This window comes from Dysidea avara, chromosome 14 (genome assembly GCF_963678975.1).
Source record: "Dysidea avara chromosome 14, odDysAvar1.4, whole genome shotgun sequence".
NCBI classification, from domain to species: Eukaryota; Metazoa; Porifera; class Demospongiae; order Dictyoceratida; family Dysideidae; genus Dysidea; species Dysidea avara.
Window position 1 is genome coordinate 680948 of NC_089285.1, and position 17307 is coordinate 698254.

The 17307-nt window shown below is 38.2% G+C and overlaps 3 protein-coding genes across 3 annotated transcripts; all 3 read left to right on the forward strand.

Annotated features, from left to right (window-relative positions):
• Nucleotides 1-2728: 2728 nt before the first annotated feature.
• Nucleotides 2729-4337, forward strand: LOC136244826 (probable DNA repair protein RAD50). Its single transcript, XM_066036375.1, has 3 exons — nucleotides 2729-2804; nucleotides 3722-3790; nucleotides 4006-4337. The coding sequence occupies exons 1-3, from the start codon at nucleotides 2729-2731 to the stop codon at nucleotides 4335-4337; spliced, it is 477 nt and encodes a 158-aa protein (XP_065892447.1).
• Nucleotides 3503-17299, forward strand: LOC136244762 (mucin-21-like). The gene is made up of 28 exons (XM_066036321.1): nucleotides 3503-3646; nucleotides 3722-3790; nucleotides 5052-5253; nucleotides 5304-5364; nucleotides 6040-6219; nucleotides 6616-6822; nucleotides 6871-7037; nucleotides 8098-8285; nucleotides 8374-8584; nucleotides 11072-11173; nucleotides 11234-11434; nucleotides 15297-15448; nucleotides 15671-15853; nucleotides 15907-15942; nucleotides 16002-16040; nucleotides 16092-16127; nucleotides 16177-16206; nucleotides 16260-16289; nucleotides 16343-16372; nucleotides 16426-16455; nucleotides 16509-16538; nucleotides 16592-16621; nucleotides 16675-16704; nucleotides 16761-16787; nucleotides 16841-16870; nucleotides 16924-16953; nucleotides 17007-17026; nucleotides 17130-17299. Exons 12-28 carry the CDS (start codon nucleotides 15406-15408, stop codon nucleotides 17178-17180), a joined length of 705 nt encoding a protein of 234 aa, XP_065892393.1. The 5' UTR covers nucleotides 3503-3646; nucleotides 3722-3790; nucleotides 5052-5253; nucleotides 5304-5364; nucleotides 6040-6219; nucleotides 6616-6822; nucleotides 6871-7037; nucleotides 8098-8285; nucleotides 8374-8584; nucleotides 11072-11173; nucleotides 11234-11434; nucleotides 15297-15405; the 3' UTR covers nucleotides 17181-17299.
• LOC136244688 (uncharacterized) lies at nucleotides 13184-14831 on the forward strand. Its single transcript, XM_066036227.1, has 2 exons — nucleotides 13184-13793; nucleotides 13949-14831. Exons 1-2 carry the CDS (start codon nucleotides 13308-13310, stop codon nucleotides 14477-14479), a joined length of 1017 nt encoding a protein of 338 aa, XP_065892299.1. The 5' UTR covers nucleotides 13184-13307; the 3' UTR covers nucleotides 14480-14831.
• Nucleotides 17300-17307: the final 8 nt, after the last annotated feature.

Consider the following 17307-nt stretch of genomic DNA (forward strand, 5'->3'; position numbering starts at 1 on the left):
ACCACGACCAGTTTCGCCATGATCGGCTCTTCAGGTGGCTTGGCTGGTATGCCTGCCCTGGTGAGAGTATGACGGTTGCCGGATGTCGGTGTGCCCAATGCTTGTCCAGACTTTGTACAGATCATTCACATTTTCTGTTGTGGATTTACTACAGAGCATCACCATACCGTCGACTTGGCGGCCGGTGGTATCAGCACACAGTGTGTGCCCATCATCGGTATCCTCAGTCTGTATTTGTTCTTGTAGATCACTACTTGCTGGGCATCCATCAAGGGCATCCTTTGTCATGTCACCAACCGTCTGCGTTCTGCTAGAGGGGAGGAGGTGACTCTAGGCACCCTCTACGACGCTAGTTGCTCTCGGTATGCCCGTGCAGGCCGTGATCAAGGCCTCTATGAAATCACTGAACTTAGATTGGACTGTCAATCCGGTCTGTTCAGAGGTCATCCTCGTATTGGACGATCGCAACAGGACACAGTAACCCACACGTTTCGATATCGTATTACTATCTTTTTGAGAGTCAGTCTGTTAGACACCTCCGACTTTGTTAGTTATTGCACTTGGGGAGTCGGGAATACAACTCTTACCACAGGGTGAGTGCTGTAAACGTCCATTCACATCTTGTATGGTACGTATTAATTAGGAATTGCTATTATTAAGCAGAATTGCTATGGTTACAGGTCGTTTTGTGTCAATTTGGAATAGCATGGGTGGTGATAGCATTCACGTACATGCAGTCCAATGTTTGACTGCACATACAACTATACTGTTCAGTAGTGATTGATACTTGGAGAGTTACTGTAAGCAGCTTAAACAATAGTGGCTTCACTGTGCTAATATTAGAATATTTTTCGCCTGACATTGCTTCGGTAGCTATTTGAAATGGTTTAAGAACACTAATAAGTCCATCAATAGTAACCCACTCTTCACCATCCGGAATAAGATGTGTATTCCGGCCTTCCATTAAAACTGCTGCTATTGCAGCTTGCTGCTCCTGAATCCTCTCTAACATATGTAGAGTACTTCCCCACCTCTTGGATTAGTTCATGTTCCGGTAGCTTGAGAAGCTTCTGTTTTTCACGAAGTTTGTACATCTCCTTGGTTGATTTGTTAAAATGTGCTATGCATTTTTTTGCAACGTGCAACTACTTTTTGGACAGCTGGTAAATCTAATGCCTTTTTGATAGAAAGTTGAAGGATATGCCCAATACAAGGCATGTGAGTCAAGTTAAGATGATCAACAATAGCATTCACAACATTGCTACCGTTGTCAGTTGTGGCCCCCCAAACACTTTACCATCAATCTTCCACTCCTTTTCAAAACCCTGTAGTTTGTGCAGTATGATCTGTTAATATTTCCTTCGTTTGTAAGCATCTTGCCTTCAAATGAAGCAGTTGTTATGCTACAACCATACCGTGAAGAGGTATTTTGTGTTGAGATCCTGCACCACTTAGAGTTATTTTTATGGTTCATCTGCTGTTGTTTGCAAAAGCACCTATCAAGAAGATTCACCTTGTATCTTTATTCCTGTGAAAAGAATTCATGTTGTATGTGCTTACTGTGAGCTTAATGTAGTAATAACAATTGTCCCTGAAGACGTGTTTATAGCGATACCACTTGCTGCAAAGTTTGGTTGATGTAATTACGCGTACTTAAACTATACACTATTAACATGACATAAACACTTTTAGTTAGTAATTGTAGCTGCAAAAGTGGTATAAAATTGTGTGTGTGTGTGTGTACCATTAACTCACATTATAGTTACTGGAATCAAATTCAATTATTTCTTTGACAGTACCAATATAAGTATAGCACTAGGTCGGCTGAAAGCATGAGTTGATGTGCAGTTCGCAGCAAGGTTATCCATCCGTTCTGTCACTTCAGAATTATTTCTGCATGATCAAAACTTTTACGGAAAATGATACCCAGAGTTTATGTCACTCTGCTTAGATTGTGGTGAGCAAGACGTGAGTAATACTTGACATATTGTACTTTTTTGATGTCATTTAGTCTATACTTACGTCCATCAGTTATGGGTGTGGCTTTTCCAAAGTCAAGCAACATTATTTGAACTTCACATACATTAGAGCCATAACATTGTTACATTTTAAATCATTATGCAAGTACCGCATTGCTTCAACAAGTTGTACGAAAAGTAATACTACTGTATTCTGATTGTACATTACAGACTTTGTTAAAACATCATTGAGAGTGACAGACAATGTAGGCACCCTACCTGAGACTTTGGGCTACTCAGACCTAATCTTCTGTGACAGTGATGTAAGAGACTTTTTTGACAGCAACTTTATATCCTTGATACAATTGTAACTTGACAATGGCAAATGATCCTCTGCCAATATAGGTTGCTATAAATTCTCCATTTGGGTTGACTGGATCATTCAATAAGCTAAGGTCCTCCAGCTGCAGGGTATTAGCCATTAGAATCTTGCTTGACTCAGATTGCCACTTTCTGTCCTTTTGTTTGTTCCTCATTCTTCGTTTCTTGTGGAGAGCATTATGCCTGGAACATTATGTTTATACTTGCGGATTGTCACTAGCTTTACCATCTCCATTAGCCAATTGCAAACTCTTTAACTGCACCATATATAGAAAATTCTATGTATTGTTAGCACTACTATATTGATATGCATCACTTAGTGCACATGCGTAATACGAATAGGCGGTTTGTATTTACGCAATACTTATACTAAGTGTAGTTAGTAAAAGATGAATGGTCCTGGTCCTGTGATCGCGGTACTACTGCACTTTCCATTCCACCTATGTACAGTGGATGCTCTGGAAGGTAAGGAATTTGGGTGAAACATGTGAAAATTTGGTACACATAGCTTCAACCATTGGCGAGCTACAACACACTAAATACTTAAAACCGGCGTATCTCGATACTTTTAAATAGGCGATAAGCCCAGTTTTCTCAGACTGAGTCACATATATTGATTATGTGTGATCATAACTTAAATCTCCATTTAGTTCACATATACATGTATTTGTTGAGTATAAGGGTTTTCAATGTTTCAGGGTATTATGGTAAGTAGTTTTAAGTTGGAATTACAGCTTTACATACATTCTGTTGCTTCTATTCACCAGTTTATAGACTTATCTGCACATTTTTATGCCCACAGGGGTCCCATTTCTGGGATGACATTATCCTTCTAACACTATTGTTGGCTTAATATGAAGTATAAGCTTTGTCTTTGAGTTGATGATGATGTTTTGTATACTGTTTTGAGTGTAGAGAGCTACCACTGTATTGCACAAATTAGATTCAGGTTTGACAGGTTAGCCCTGGTAAGCATAAAGGCCTGGCTACGCCGCTGACCTTCAAATAAAGGTTGGTGGTTATAACTGCTGGTAAAAAAATACATGATTTTTGCAAAATGGGGTACATCACGCATAACTTTGATTATCTTAAAGATAGATCTCATTGTGAATAATGTTAAAGATAGATCTCATTGTGAATAATGTTAACCATCAGTACACAAAGGCTTGTGTGCAAAGCTAAATTAACAAGATATTTCATATGTACAATTGTATTGTGTGTACATGGGTGCAATTTAACTGAGTGTTATAAAACAGTTAATGGTGTGTAAAGTGCAAGTGCAGAGAATGAACAAGTTTCTGAAATAGGTGGGTGCAATCACATTGTATAATTATTGCACTTTAAATGTACTTCATGCATGAGTGTTATTTGTGTACACATAGCCATTGACCATGATTATGAACAGAGCGACCAACTTGGAGATCCTATGAATGATGTTGATGGAGAGTCAGGTATATAGACAATGCTGTCATATGAGTTCATACAGTTATATGTATATTTACAAAGTGTTTAATTATGATACTACTGTATACCATGTACTTTTCTTGACTTAATGTCCTGCATAATAGTGTGCTTGGAAGTTTACCCAGTTGTATAATGGGAACCTGGTGCCCCAGGGGGAAGCAACTTTGAGTAAATGATACGTACCTGAACACGTGGACAATAGTGAATGATACCTGGAAGATAGTGGACGATACCTGGACGATAGTGAATGATACCTGGACTATAGTGAATGATACCTGGAAGATAGTGAATGATACCTGGAAGATAGTGAATGATACCTGGAAGATAGTGAATGATACCTGGGCGATAGTGAATGATACCTGGACGATAGTGAATGATACCTGGACGATAGTGAATGATACCTGGACGATAGTGAATGATACCTGGACGATAGTGAATGATACCTGGACGATAGTGAATGATACCTGGAAGATAGTGAATGATACCTGGAAGATAGTGAATGATACCTGGACAATAGTGAATGATACAAGATAGTGAATGATACCTGGAAGATAGTGAATGATACCTGGATGATAGTGAATGATACCTGGTCGATAGTGATACCTGGACGATAGTGAATGATACCTTGACGATACCTGGACGATAGTGAATGATACCTAGTTAATCCTCCTGCAGGTCACTAGTCCTGCCCCAAAAGCATGCACAGACTTAAGCCCTAGAGTGGTGTACAGACATCCCTGTGCTGGTTTGCTGGGCAGTAATAGCTGTGTTTTGCAGCTGCTGTTGGCTTTGCTTTTCTTTGAAGTTTAGTCATTAATAACAGTGTGGATATCTGATAGATGCATATACCTATGAGTAGTTATGTAAACAGATTATATAAACTGTATTTGCCTGTGACAATTTTTTCCATTACCATACAATGTCAATTCAAAGAATACATAATATAATACTAATCAAGCACATGTACAATTATTACAAAACACCACAAATTGCAACAATCATAAACAGTTTGAATAAGGACATTTTGTCATGTATGTCGTGTCATGTGCTTGGCCTAATTTCTAATTTCAATCGCAGCAACCATTAGTGTTTATAAGAAACCATGTAAATATGTAAATCTTCACTGTATATCCACTAAATAATCCCAGCACTTAATTGTTTATCAATATGACTCATCACAGCACATATATACTACTTTCAAATAATTATGTTCTTGGTCTGCATCAAACTTGTTATTTATGCACTTAGGTGATGCTGCTACAGTAAATCTAACTTTGATTTGTGACCAACTTAGAAGTGAGCTAAGAGCTCATCAACAAAACATGAGATTCAATAGAGATAGACCATCAGAGTGGCAATCTTGCATAAGTAGACGAGAGGAGTTGGGATGAGACGAGAAATGTATTGCTGGATGCTGTTATTTCTAACCAAAGCATTCCACATTAATAATGTAAGTACAGTAGTAAACATATAAATTGGTACAAATATCTTAATGTACAGGAATGCACTTAAATCCCACCTACAATTACAGCAGACCACATGATGCAAACTAAGACAATTGGTATAGTAATGTGCAACACATCATTTGTATTGTGCGTATTTATTATACAACATGCACAAGTGCTCTGCTTGATATAAACGCACGAGCCTGAGGGTAGTCAGGCTTGCATATGTACAAGCAGAGCACAAGTGCACTTTGTTATGTACTACTCGCCTACTAGGAGAAAAAGGCATTGCTGCATGGCTACATTTCTGTTATAAAGTTGGTGATATTTCAATGCCATCTGGTGGACGTTCAATGACGTTACAGCCCCACAATCAACTCTTACATGTTATGCTATAAAAGAATTTGAGTGAACTGAGGCATCTTTCCACCTATTAGGTGAGTTGTCGTGGTCTCAGCCACCGGTACTTGTGCAACACTGCACAAAGCAGCAGTCAGTGCAATATCTGTATATTGCACTGCATTTGGTGCACTATACCTTATAATGCACGCGTTACGGTCTGCAACAGTGCCATATACAAATGTGGCACTCGTGGCGCCTTTGAATTGCCCATGCAGAGTGATACATATATATGTCCTATATTGTGCTAGCAAACATAATTTTGTGTGCAGTACTTTTTGGACTTCGTATTATAAAGATTTGTTTATTTGCAAAGATTTACACATTGCCATGCCAACAGTCCGGTATAGCAACAGTTATGATGCATTTTTCTTGTATGATAATATATACAGGGGAAATTAATTCTGAAGATCACAATCCTGATGGTGATAGAGAAACCTACTTTTTACTGTGGAAAGTCTTGGATTAGCTAGCCAGCTGAGTCAGCACAATGATAATAATTCTTCAGTGGAGAGTATAATATTTGGTAAACCACAGAATGTATTTGCTATCATAGTGCTGATAAAACCCTGGTATGTACACTAATCCATGCACAAATGTTGCATATCTACTGTAGACATTGTTTTGTTGATCACTGCCTGCTGCCAAAAATTTATCAATCAAAATTGAAAATTAAAGCACTTATAAAAAACAAACTGATTTTAGTGTTCTATAGATTGTTTAGTTCTAAAATTAAAGCACTTATAAAAAACATAAACTGATTTTAGTGTTCTATAGATTGTTTAGTTCTTCTTCACTTCAAATCCATAACGCACAATGACAAGTACTGCTCTGATAAATTGACTGAGCATAGCTCCATGTTACATAGAGAAGATAGGGCACCAGAGTTTAGGCCCTATTTATAGGCTCACCCTAGATATGCCACTTGCTGCAAATGTAATATTATGTGTATTGCACATGTACTACAGGAACACAACGTTTATACAAAGAAGCCAATAGTATTATGTCGAAATCAGCTGAGAAGCTGCAGGTTTTAGAAAGAAAACTACAAATCAGTGATGAGAATAGTAGAGAAGATTGCTTACATCAAGGAAAAAAGTTGGCAATACAAAGAAAGTTACAAGATCTACAGGGAAGAATGGAGCTGTATTAAACGAAAGTTATCTTCAATCCAAGTAGGCTTTTCTTTGTGTGTACACCTATTATTGCTTGCTGTATTGAAGCATCTAGCAAGCAAAGAACAAATTTATGGAGATCTGTATCATCAGAAAAGAGGATATTGTCTACTTGTATTACTGAATATAATGCCCTGGGAGTTTTCATTGAGGGATTTCATCCTGCTTCTGTTGAAGTTGTTATGGAGGGGGCTTCCCTTGGTCCAAGTTAACAGGTAAGATAATATTCAAGGTGTTTCCATGATTAATATGAAGACTTAGAGATGCTGTGTACATGCTAGGTAAGCGTCGCAGTGCAGATATCCAATTAAAATTGAACGTTTTAATGAAAGCTGCAGGTGGAAAGAAGAACAGCACCTAGTGACCACTGGAATGCATAGTTTTCTTCATTTCTTCAGTCAAACAAGTTGGAGTAGTCCATGATATTAAATCACTGTAAAACAATAAGAAGTGTTATATCCCTACTGTGCTCAAGATACCATAACGGAAATGCACAGTAGGGATATCGCACTTCTTATTGTTTTACAGTGATTTAATATCATGGACTACTCCAACTTGTTTCAGTACTTTTTATCGATGTGCTATGGTCCCTACTCTAGTTGAAAATTCCAATTTTTTTCGTGTACTTGTAGAGAGGTATATAGTGTGTAGCCTAAAGAGTCTACATTAGTTATATGGATACAATGTGGAGTCTACATAACAAACCCTCTGGCCTTCATTGATGCTACAGCCTCAGGCCTTCGGGCTCCACATTCGTTCATTGTATCCATATGACTATTATTTAACCCCCACGTCATACTATTATGCACTCTTGAAATCCTTTATCTTATTTCACATTCACACCTGGTAGCTTCTAGTTTAGGACATAATTATAACAAATTACATCTTTGATATAAATTATTTCATAAAGCAAATGTGACTATATCAATCTGTTTGTATACTTCATCAATAAAATTTTATTAGTACATTGCGTACCTTATATTATATCATGGCTCATGCTTATGCGATCCAGCACAATTCCAGGTCATCACAGAAAACCCAGATACAGCTGCATAATCCTGGATAAGTGACAGATGTGTATCTGATACCCCTATTGTCATAAAGCCACACAGCCCTTGTAATAACAAAGATCAAAGATGTTTGATTTCCACTGTATGTGATTGTCAGAATTGCACCACCTTGGTCTGATGCTATATCCCGCTGTAATTCTGTTGCTACTGTGCATGGTCAAACATATGCATACCTGTACTTTACCCTTGCTTTATATAATTGCAGACAATGAACTTCAAGCAATGGTAGACGAGTTAAGGGAAAGCCTCAATGCTATTCCATGCACTGCTGAGCCTGCCAGTGTAATGAAGAGTTGGGCTGAAAGGAGGGAACAACTAGAACAAAGCTGGGAGAGCCATAGAGCCGAACTCTTTGAAGAAGTGGTGACATCAATGGCATTACCACCTGAAGCAGTATGTGCATTCTGTATTTTGAGCTAAATTAGAATATGATAGTTCTAATATAGCATAAACCTAATTGATTTTGTTGATTTAATTGCAGAAATGTTCAATGTGCGGTGATACTGATACAGCAATAGTGCGGTGCCATCAATGTGGCTACTCAAATATGACATACCTGTGTCCACTTCGTGATTGTCATGTTCATAATGATCATCCCCTCCATGACAGAGAATATTGGAATGGACACTACTTTACATTTATTACACCAACACAGTATCCTTGCCCAAATACGGGAAACTTGATCGATATTGGTAGGTGAAATTTATCTCACAATGATAACAATGTTTACCTGTACAATGAAACTGAAAGCCGGGATACCAAGAGAGTAAATAGTAATACACCATGCCACAGTATTTTTAGTATACAGCCTCCACAGTATACTGTATGATCTACAGTAGACATCTACGTACATCATCTTTGTGTGTGTGTATAGTGTGTGTGTAGTGTGAGGCAGCACAGCTAAGTGGTCAGAGCTCCGGCCTGTTATTTGAAAGGTTGCAGGTTCAATACCTGGTTAGGCCCAATTTGCTGTTTCCCTGAGCATGCTCCAGTCTACCCAGCTGATAAATGGGGACCTGGTGAACTGGTGTCAACTGGTGAAGCAGCCCACCCAGCTGTAACATCAATGGGTACCTGGTATGAACTGAGGAAGCAAGAGTCTACCACTGTCCACATCTCACTAATGGATGGGGTTCAGGTGGGACCTTGGGTGCCCACACCATTAGTCTCGCATGGCCATACCGCTTTTTTTCTTCTTTTGTGTGTGGGTGGGGAAAAGAATAAAATGCGGTCTAGCCACGTGAGACTGCCACACCATACGTAATCCATGAGCTTGGTACAGCTCTCTTGCGGGGTATTGGCCCTTCCCCAAGAGGAACTTCTACCATGGCTCCTAGTGCCTGCCTAATGCACAGTCAGTCCAGCTCAGCTGGGTTGGTGTGACCGCCCTGATAGCAGCTAGACTTTGATTTTTGCTTTTGTGCATATAGTGTGTGTGTGTGTATAATGTCTATGCAATATATGTGTGACCTGGTTCAGAAGTAAAGGAGGCCTAGCAGTACACACATCCGTTCAATGGCAGCAAAAAAGCAAGCAAGCAAGTGTGTAGTGTAGTGTAGTGTCCTGTAGTGTAGTGTAATGTGTGTGTGTGTGTGTGATAGAGAGTACTCAATGACTGACTTCAGTCTGTGGTAGAAGACTCTGTTGCTAACTCTCAGTGTAGTTTCAGGGCTGGTAGGGGCTGTGTGGACATGGTTTTTTGTGTGCGACAACTGGTAGAAAAGACCATTGAACATCATAGCCAAATTTTCATCTTGTTTATTGATCTTCTTAAGGCTTATGACTCTGTGCCAAGACAGGCACTGTGGTCTGCTTTGCAGAAATATGGTGTACTGATTGTATGGTAGATTTGGTGTGTTCTTTTCATTAAGGGAAGGTTGCCACTGGGGCAGTAGGGGCAGAGGAAGCACCACCATTTCAAGTAAGATATGGATTGCATCAGGGCTGCACCATTGCCCCAACTTTGTTCATCTTGTATTTTGACTTGGTTATTCGGTGTTGGTTACTGTAAGTCGCTGTAATGCTGTAGGAGTTGAGGTGCTGTACAAGATAAGTGGGAAACTTGCTGGGGAGCGTACCAGAAGACCCTTATCATTTACCATATCTGATTGCTTGTTTGCTGATTATGCTGCACTGATCTGCTCTTTTAGAGAAGTTGCTTGTGGCTGGTGTCCATATTATAACTGAGGCTGTAGTTGCATAGGATTTAAGTGGTAGTAGCATAGAGGTAGTGAAGGAATTCACTGATAGAGGCTCATGATAGGATGACAGAGGATGTAAGTTGCAGGATTGCACAGGCTTCTAGAGCTTTTGTTGAGCTTCACAATTCTGTGTTCAGCTTGTGATCTTGGATTAGAAACTAAGAGACTAGTTTGTCAATCTGTAGTGCTTGGTGTTCATTTGTACAGTGCAGAGACCTGGACTCCTATTCAAAAACTTGTCAGGAAGCTGGAGACCTTTCATCGTCATTGTGTCAGAGGTATCATGGGTATTGGCTGGACTATACAGTGGGTAGAGCACATCACCACTACTCAGCTTGTTGAACGTTTTGGCATGCATGAGTCTATCAGTAATCTATTAGCTTTAGCTAGACTTAGGTGGTTGGATCATGTGGCACGTATGCCTGATGACCACATGCCAAAAGGGATTCTTTTTGGTTGGCTGCCACAGAAACGACCTGCTCATGTTGTGAATTGCGTTGGCATGATAAAATCAGACAGAGCTTATCAATTAATGACTAAAAGCTCAGGATAGAAACTTAAGGAAACAGGTAGCTACTGAAAGACTAGGTGACTGGACCACGTTCTCAATCTAACTTGTTTTGTTGTTCAACTTGCCACAGATCATTCAGAAGAAGAAAAGATATAGCTCAAAATAAGTGTATAAGGTGTCTAACTCCACTCATATATACCCAGAGTAGTCTATTTTAATGGCCACCTGACTAACTCAGTATAAGATCATGTTTAAATTTCTTCAGTGAGCATGGCATACATCAGGAGCATTTGTACTTTTGGGGCGCTTATAATATGCTCCTGCATAAATTAATTCAGCTGTGTAAATCAGCCACCTGCCCATTAAAACCCCAAAAAAATTATCCTGAAGGTGATCGTTTTAGTCATGTTCCACTGTTCTGTGTTTTCCACTGTAACTAAAAATTGTTTCATTGTTTTTTTTAATAGAAAGAATTATTGCTCCAGGAGGAAACCCCATGTGCTCAAATTGCAAGAGCACATTGCAGAGTAAGCGCTTTGAAGGCAAGAGAATTGTGATCACTCTGAGAGGTATATGCATGAATGAATGCACGTGTACATAGGATTGACAATAATTTCTGTAAATATTAGGGAGATATGACCTAGATGATGTGGTGTTGTATTGTAACGAGTGTAAAATTGAGCAACGCTTGGAAGGTTATTGGATAGCCTGTGTGGACAGACATTCACAGTACCTCTTTGATGAAGACTTGTTTTTGTTCTTCGATTATTTGCAGAAGTTTGGTCCAGGATTATCAGTCTTGGGAGACACTTGGCTATGGATCAGGAACTGTAAGTGACAGCTGTATGATTTCAGTAATGTGTAGTGTTACCTATGGGTCAATTCCATGACACATGAAACCACACAGTTCAAAATTAAATGAAAAGATTTTTAATCCATTATGTAATCATAAATACTCATGCACCTTATAGTGTTATGTAATACAAAAATATTTTAAAAATTGGTTGGTACAGCTGTGTTATGGTAGTAATATGATGAACCGTCTTTTTATGCAAAATTTCACCATTTTGAGACTTTACAATTCAAAAGGGCAAAGATCCTAAATGATTAGATTATATTTAGTTAATAACTGTTTTTTGGATCAATTTTCACATGCTTTTAAAAAATCTATCACTAAAATCTTGCTTCAGTGTTCATGACTTCTATCCCAGGGTGCATAATTAGAGTGTTGTGGTACCGTACGTCCGTAACACATATACACACTAAAGTTTTTGTAGTGGCCCATACACTGTTACAAATTTGGTGCCACTTTACATTATAAATAAGTTTGCAATAAGACACAATACTGCACCATAAATATTGTGATTCTATTTAAAGAACAGGTAATACTGGTGTTACGGATGTACAAAATGCTTGTACGTCCGTAACGTACGTCCGTAACAACAATGCTTCTGATGGTTGACTTTGTGTATAATTTTAGTGCACATGCACCAGCTATATTATTATTACAATATGACAAGTTTTATTTCTTATAAACAAATAAGTCACTGTAAAATAAATAATAATAAGAACAAAAGTGAATTCAGCTGCCTGTAGCATTGATGTCATCAACAAGCACGTGAATAACAAGTTTGGAAATATAAATAATGTAAGGTCAGTTTTCACTTGTGAAATATTCTTAAAAACAAAGTATATTAGCAATAGGACATATAATAAGACATGTAATGAGTAAGTTATTAAGTTACAAATATAACAAAACTTGAGAAAGCTATTAAAATACACTGGCAATTAGTTAGTCAAAAAGTGTTTAGTAATAGTTGGTTAAAAAATTTAATTGGCAGCTGAACTTTTGGCAGTGTATAAATAGACAGCACCCTACAATAGCTGTCATTTTAGTAGTAGAGGAAAGCAAGCAATGTCAGGGAAAGAGAGGCAGGCAAAATGGCGAGAGAGAGTTAAACAAAATAAGGAAAGTTGTGAAGCGTATCATAAAAAGGATAGAGAAAGAAAGGCAGCCCAAAGATCTCTTGCTAGATTTAAAATGACCAAAGAGCAGGAGCAAGAGTATCTAATGAAAGAGAGGTCTCAAATTCGAGAACATCGCTCAAAGGAAAAGGTCACGAATTGTCAAGCGTTGGACTCGGAAGTTTCTCCGTATCGAACCACACAGGCTAAAGGAAAAGCAGTTAAGCGCGTGCGAAATGCTCTACCAGCTTCACCAAGGAAAAGACGATGCGTGATTGAGTCATTAGTAAAAGATGCTGGGATAGAGATACCTACTGCATCAAACAATCAAAGCCATAATTCACTGAGTGGAGAAACAAAGGAAATGGTCATAAATTTTAATAGCACAAATGATATTTCTTGGCAAGCTCCAGGGCGAAAAGATAGGGTTATTATCAGAGAAACAGACAGTGAAGGTAAAAAGGTGAAGAGAACTGAACAGGTACGCTACATGTTGGTATCTCACACAATTCTTCTGTTATTACTCATCCGGAATCTAAAATTGGGCTCAGCAAATTTTGTGAATTGAGGCCTAAGAATATTAAGTTGTTTGACCACATTCCGCATAATGTATGTGTGTGCAGTTACCATGAAAATGTTTGGCTTTTGCTACTTGCTCTGAAGGAACACACAGAACTGTGCACTGATTTTCGGGGCTTTATTGATCAGGTTACCTGCGACTGTACTCAAAAATCTTGCATGAGCAATGAATGCAGTGCCTGTCGAAATAAACTTGAGGATTTTACTCCTGAGAACCCAGATGATGCAATAAAGTTTCATCAGTGGCTAACCAATGAAAAAATCGAAAAAGTTGAAATACTGGGAACTGTTGCTGATGCCTTTAGCTCACTGAAAAAACAACTTCGAACATTTTTGATACATACATATGTTAAACGCAAGCAAGCAGCACATTTGGATACTCTAATTTCTGAATGTGACACAAAGAAAGTTGTTTTGCAAGTAGACTTCTCGGAAAACGCTACCATCATGAGCCAGAATGAAGTCCAGTCTGCTCATTGGTGCCACGGTCAAGCCACACTTTTTACAGCACATGCCTGGATTGAGAAGGACAAAACAGAAAACCTTGTACTGATTTTAGATGATTTGAATCACACCAAGCATAGCATTTATGTTTATATGGAATATATAATGAGGCTGTTGAAACAGAAATATCCTTTGATTGAGGTGAGGTTAAATTTGTGTTTTACATATAGTATGTAATGTAATTTGTTGTTATACATACTGTCAGAACATACTAATACATACTGTATGGAAAACATATGTAATACACTACATGAACATTTGTAGGCAATTAGTTTCAACTTTGTTTTTTTTTTTAGATATTAAATATCTTCAGTGATGGACCCAGCTCACAATTTAAGCAGAAGTATTTGTTTTCTAATTTGCATGCATGGGAACAGGATCATGGCTTTAAAATTATATGGAATTTCTTTGCTACGTCTCATGGTAAAGGTCCTGTGGATGGCCTTGGGGGATCTGTGAAAAGATCTGTGTGGAGGCATGTGAAAAGTGGAATGTCGCATATAGAAAATGCAAAAGAGTATGCAGGAGTCGCAAAAGAGAGAAACCCTAACATTCACATTGAGTATATTCCTCATACTGAAATAAACGATATGAAGCCGAGCTTAGATGCTAAATGGTTAAATGTTTGCATGGTACCAGGAACACAGCAACTACACTGCATTGTCCCAAATGGACCCGACAAGCTTTTAGTCGCTGAGACATCAGATGCCGATAGCTTCACAGTTGTATCGATCAGAAAAGCAGAAGCTGATGGCCATGATGAAGAGGAAGAAGATAATGGTGAAGAAGATGATGGTGAAGATGAGACAGATCCCACACCAGCATGACCATTGCAACTAACTATTGGGCAGTGGGTTGTAGTGGATTATGAGGGTGACTGCTTTCCAGGAGAGGTAATGCAATTTGATAACGATGATGTCGAGGTCAGTGTCATGCACAAGAGTGGAAAATTCTGGAAGTGGCCTACTTCTGCTGATAAGATATATTACCCCTTGGAAAATGTTAAGAAAGTTATTGAGCCTCCCGAAGTTGCAGGATCAAGGGGACAGTTTTCATTTGATTGCTTAATTTCATCTTAGTACTATGTTACATGCATTGTCAATAAGCTGACATTTTCTTGTTTTGGATCTGCACACACTACGAATTTTCATATTTGTATAATTGTTTATGCATAGTTGTTGTATTATACAAGTCCTAACTATAAAGCATTAAATAAGTAAATAGGAACTGTACGTCCGTAACACAAAAGTGGTACGTCCGTAACACTATAAAACAGCTGTTAAATTTTTATAACAAAAGAAAAATGATTCACCTGTATGTGATTATAATAGCCCTATTCATGGTGACCAAATCTGCAGTAGAATTAGTTAGATGTTCTTGTGCAGTTCACAGGATTTTAAGAGTTGTAAGTATTGTAATGGAGTTTCATATTCTTCCACGTACGTCCGTAACGCTTACTATTTTTCCTATTTCATCCAATTAAAATGTTCAAAATATTTTGCAATACCTCATTGTAAAGGTATGGCAAATATGTTTGTTTGAGTGATATAAATTTGATGAAACAATGTTGTGTTCTAATGCAGTAAACTGTGAAAGTGTGTGAGTGTACGTCCGTAACAATGGAATTTACCTATGTGTGTGTAGGAAGGTGATGATGGTACATGTGCCACAACTAGATGGAAGGCAGCTAAAGCAGTTTCCAGAACTATGCCTACTTTAGATGAAACAGGCATAGTTACAGGTGGTTGCAGGCATGTCATTGCGCAGAAGGCAGAGAACATGTTCCGGGGTGAAATGTAAGTGTATCATTCACACCTACTTTTGTAGGAAAAGGCTTTGGCAATTTATCTCTGAAAGAATTTGATGGATAATGTTTTAGCAAATGCTCCACATTTTCCTGGTTAAGAATTGCCTGAGAAGTTTGTTTGTAATACTGCAGTCTATTCACCAATTTTCCCCCAAATTTTTTCACTGTATCTTGTTATAATTTATGTATGGTTTGTATACTTTAAACACAGATATGGCTACTCTCATTATTTACATGAGAAAGTATTTGCCCCAAGTGGTGTCAGATGAAGCAACAGAGAAGTACAACCTCGTACGTCGCCTGAAGGAAGAAGAACTACTTCTAGTAAAAGAAATGTCATCTTACATCTCATTTTATCAGCGGATCATATCAGAATTAGAGGATGCTGTTAGAGGTATTATATTGAGATTGCACTATTCCAATAACTCATTGTGGTGCTTAATATAGTGGAAGAGGCTACTCTTACACTAACCAGCATTACATGTACGTGAGCATTGATGCATAGAATATGTGATGCTTATATTTGATGGGTTGTTTTTTAGCCTTGCACCAACATCAAGGGATCAACAATTCAGATACAAGTAAACCCAAATACTTATAATAAGTGAGCGTGTACATGTTAATGTTTACAGATGCAACTAACATGCCAACATCACCTGTTTCAAGTGGTAAGGACTAAGGTTACTTGATGATGTTAAATTATTAGTGTTTCCATAGCAGCCACTTTGACTTCGGACAATTCAAGTGGTAAGGAATAACTGTGGTTACTTGATGGTGTTAAATTATCAGTGTTTCCATAGCAGCCACTTTGACGTCGACCAATTCAAGTGGTAAGGAATAACCGTGGTTACTTGATGGTATTAAATTATCAGTGTTTCCATAGCAGCCACTTTGACTTCGGACAATTCAAGTGGTAAGGAATAACTGTGGTTACTTGATGGTGTTAAATTATCAGTGTTTCCATAGCAGCCACTTTGACTTCAGACAATTCAAGTGGTAAGGAATAACTGTGGTTACTTGATGGTGTTAAATTATCAGTATTTCCATAGCAGCCACTTTGACGTCGACCAATTCAAGTGGTAAGGAATAACTGTGGTTACTTGATGGTATTAAATTATCAGTGTTTCCATAGCAGCCACTTTGACTTTGGACAATTCAAGTGGTAAGGAATAATTGTGGTTACTTGATGGTGTTAAATTATCAGTGTTTCCATAGCAGCCACTTTGACGTCGACCAATTCAAGTGGTAAGGAATAACTATGGTTACTTGATGGTGTTAAACTATCAGTGTTTCCATAACAGCCACTTTGACGTCGGCCAATTCAAATGGTAAGGAATAGCTGTGGTTACTTGATGGTGTTAAATTATCAGTGTTTCCGTAGCAGCCACTTTGACTTCGGACAATTCAAGTGGTAAGGAATAACTGTGGTTACTTGATGGTGTTAAATTATCAGTGTTTCCATAGCTTCCATGCAAGCATCAACTGCTTCGAATGGTAAGGAATTAATGTGCTTTGAGAATATCATCTGTTCAATGTATTTATTCCAGACGTTTCATCGGTTCAGAGTGTGAGCATATGCAATAATTTTTGTAGCTACTATTATTATATATATGGGCTAAAATTGCACTTCTGAAGATGATTCTACTAAGGTGTTTTTATCATTTGTTAAGAATCTACTAGAAGCCTCTGAATCCGATGAAGTGGATATTTCAGGTGTCTGAATCAGGCAGTGATGAAAATGAAGACATTTAACCCTTAATGCTCACATAACCTCACTTTAATACCTGTATATTTGTACCAATGTATATATTCATTGACCACATGGTATCATGTAATAGCACCAGGAAA

What these genes read in the sequence shown, in the direction of transcription:
- LOC136244826 (XM_066036375.1), top strand. Translation starts at nt 2,729, where the DNA reads ATGAATGGTCCTGGTCCTGTGATCGCGGTACTACTGCACTTTCCATTC. An exon ending in TACAGTGGATGCTCTGGAAG is followed by an intron (nt 2,805 to 3,721) that starts GTAAGGAATTTG and finishes GTGTACACATAG; the next exon opens with CCATTGACCATGATTATGAA. An exon ending in TGATGTTGATGGAGAGTCAG is followed by an intron (nt 3,791 to 4,005) that starts GTATATAGACAA and finishes CGTGGACAATAG; the next exon opens with TGAATGATACCTGGAAGATA.
- LOC136244688 (XM_066036227.1), top strand. Translation starts at nt 13,308, where the DNA reads ATGAGCAATGAATGCAGTGCCTGTCGAAATAAACTTGAGGATTTTACT. An exon ending in AGAAATATCCTTTGATTGAG is followed by an intron (nt 13,794 to 13,948) that starts GTGAGGTTAAAT and finishes TTTTTTTTTTAG; the next exon opens with ATATTAAATATCTTCAGTGA.
- LOC136244762 (XM_066036321.1), top strand. Translation starts at nt 15,406, where the DNA reads ATGTCATTGCGCAGAAGGCAGAGAACATGTTCCGGGGTGAAAT. An exon ending in GACTTCGGACAATTCAAGTG is followed by an intron (nt 16,207 to 16,259) that starts GTAAGGAATAAC and finishes GTGTTTCCATAG; the next exon opens with CAGCCACTTTGACGTCGACC. An exon ending in AGCATCAACTGCTTCGAATG is followed by an intron (nt 16,954 to 17,006) that starts GTAAGGAATTAA and finishes TATTTATTCCAG; the next exon opens with ACGTTTCATCGGTTCAGAGT.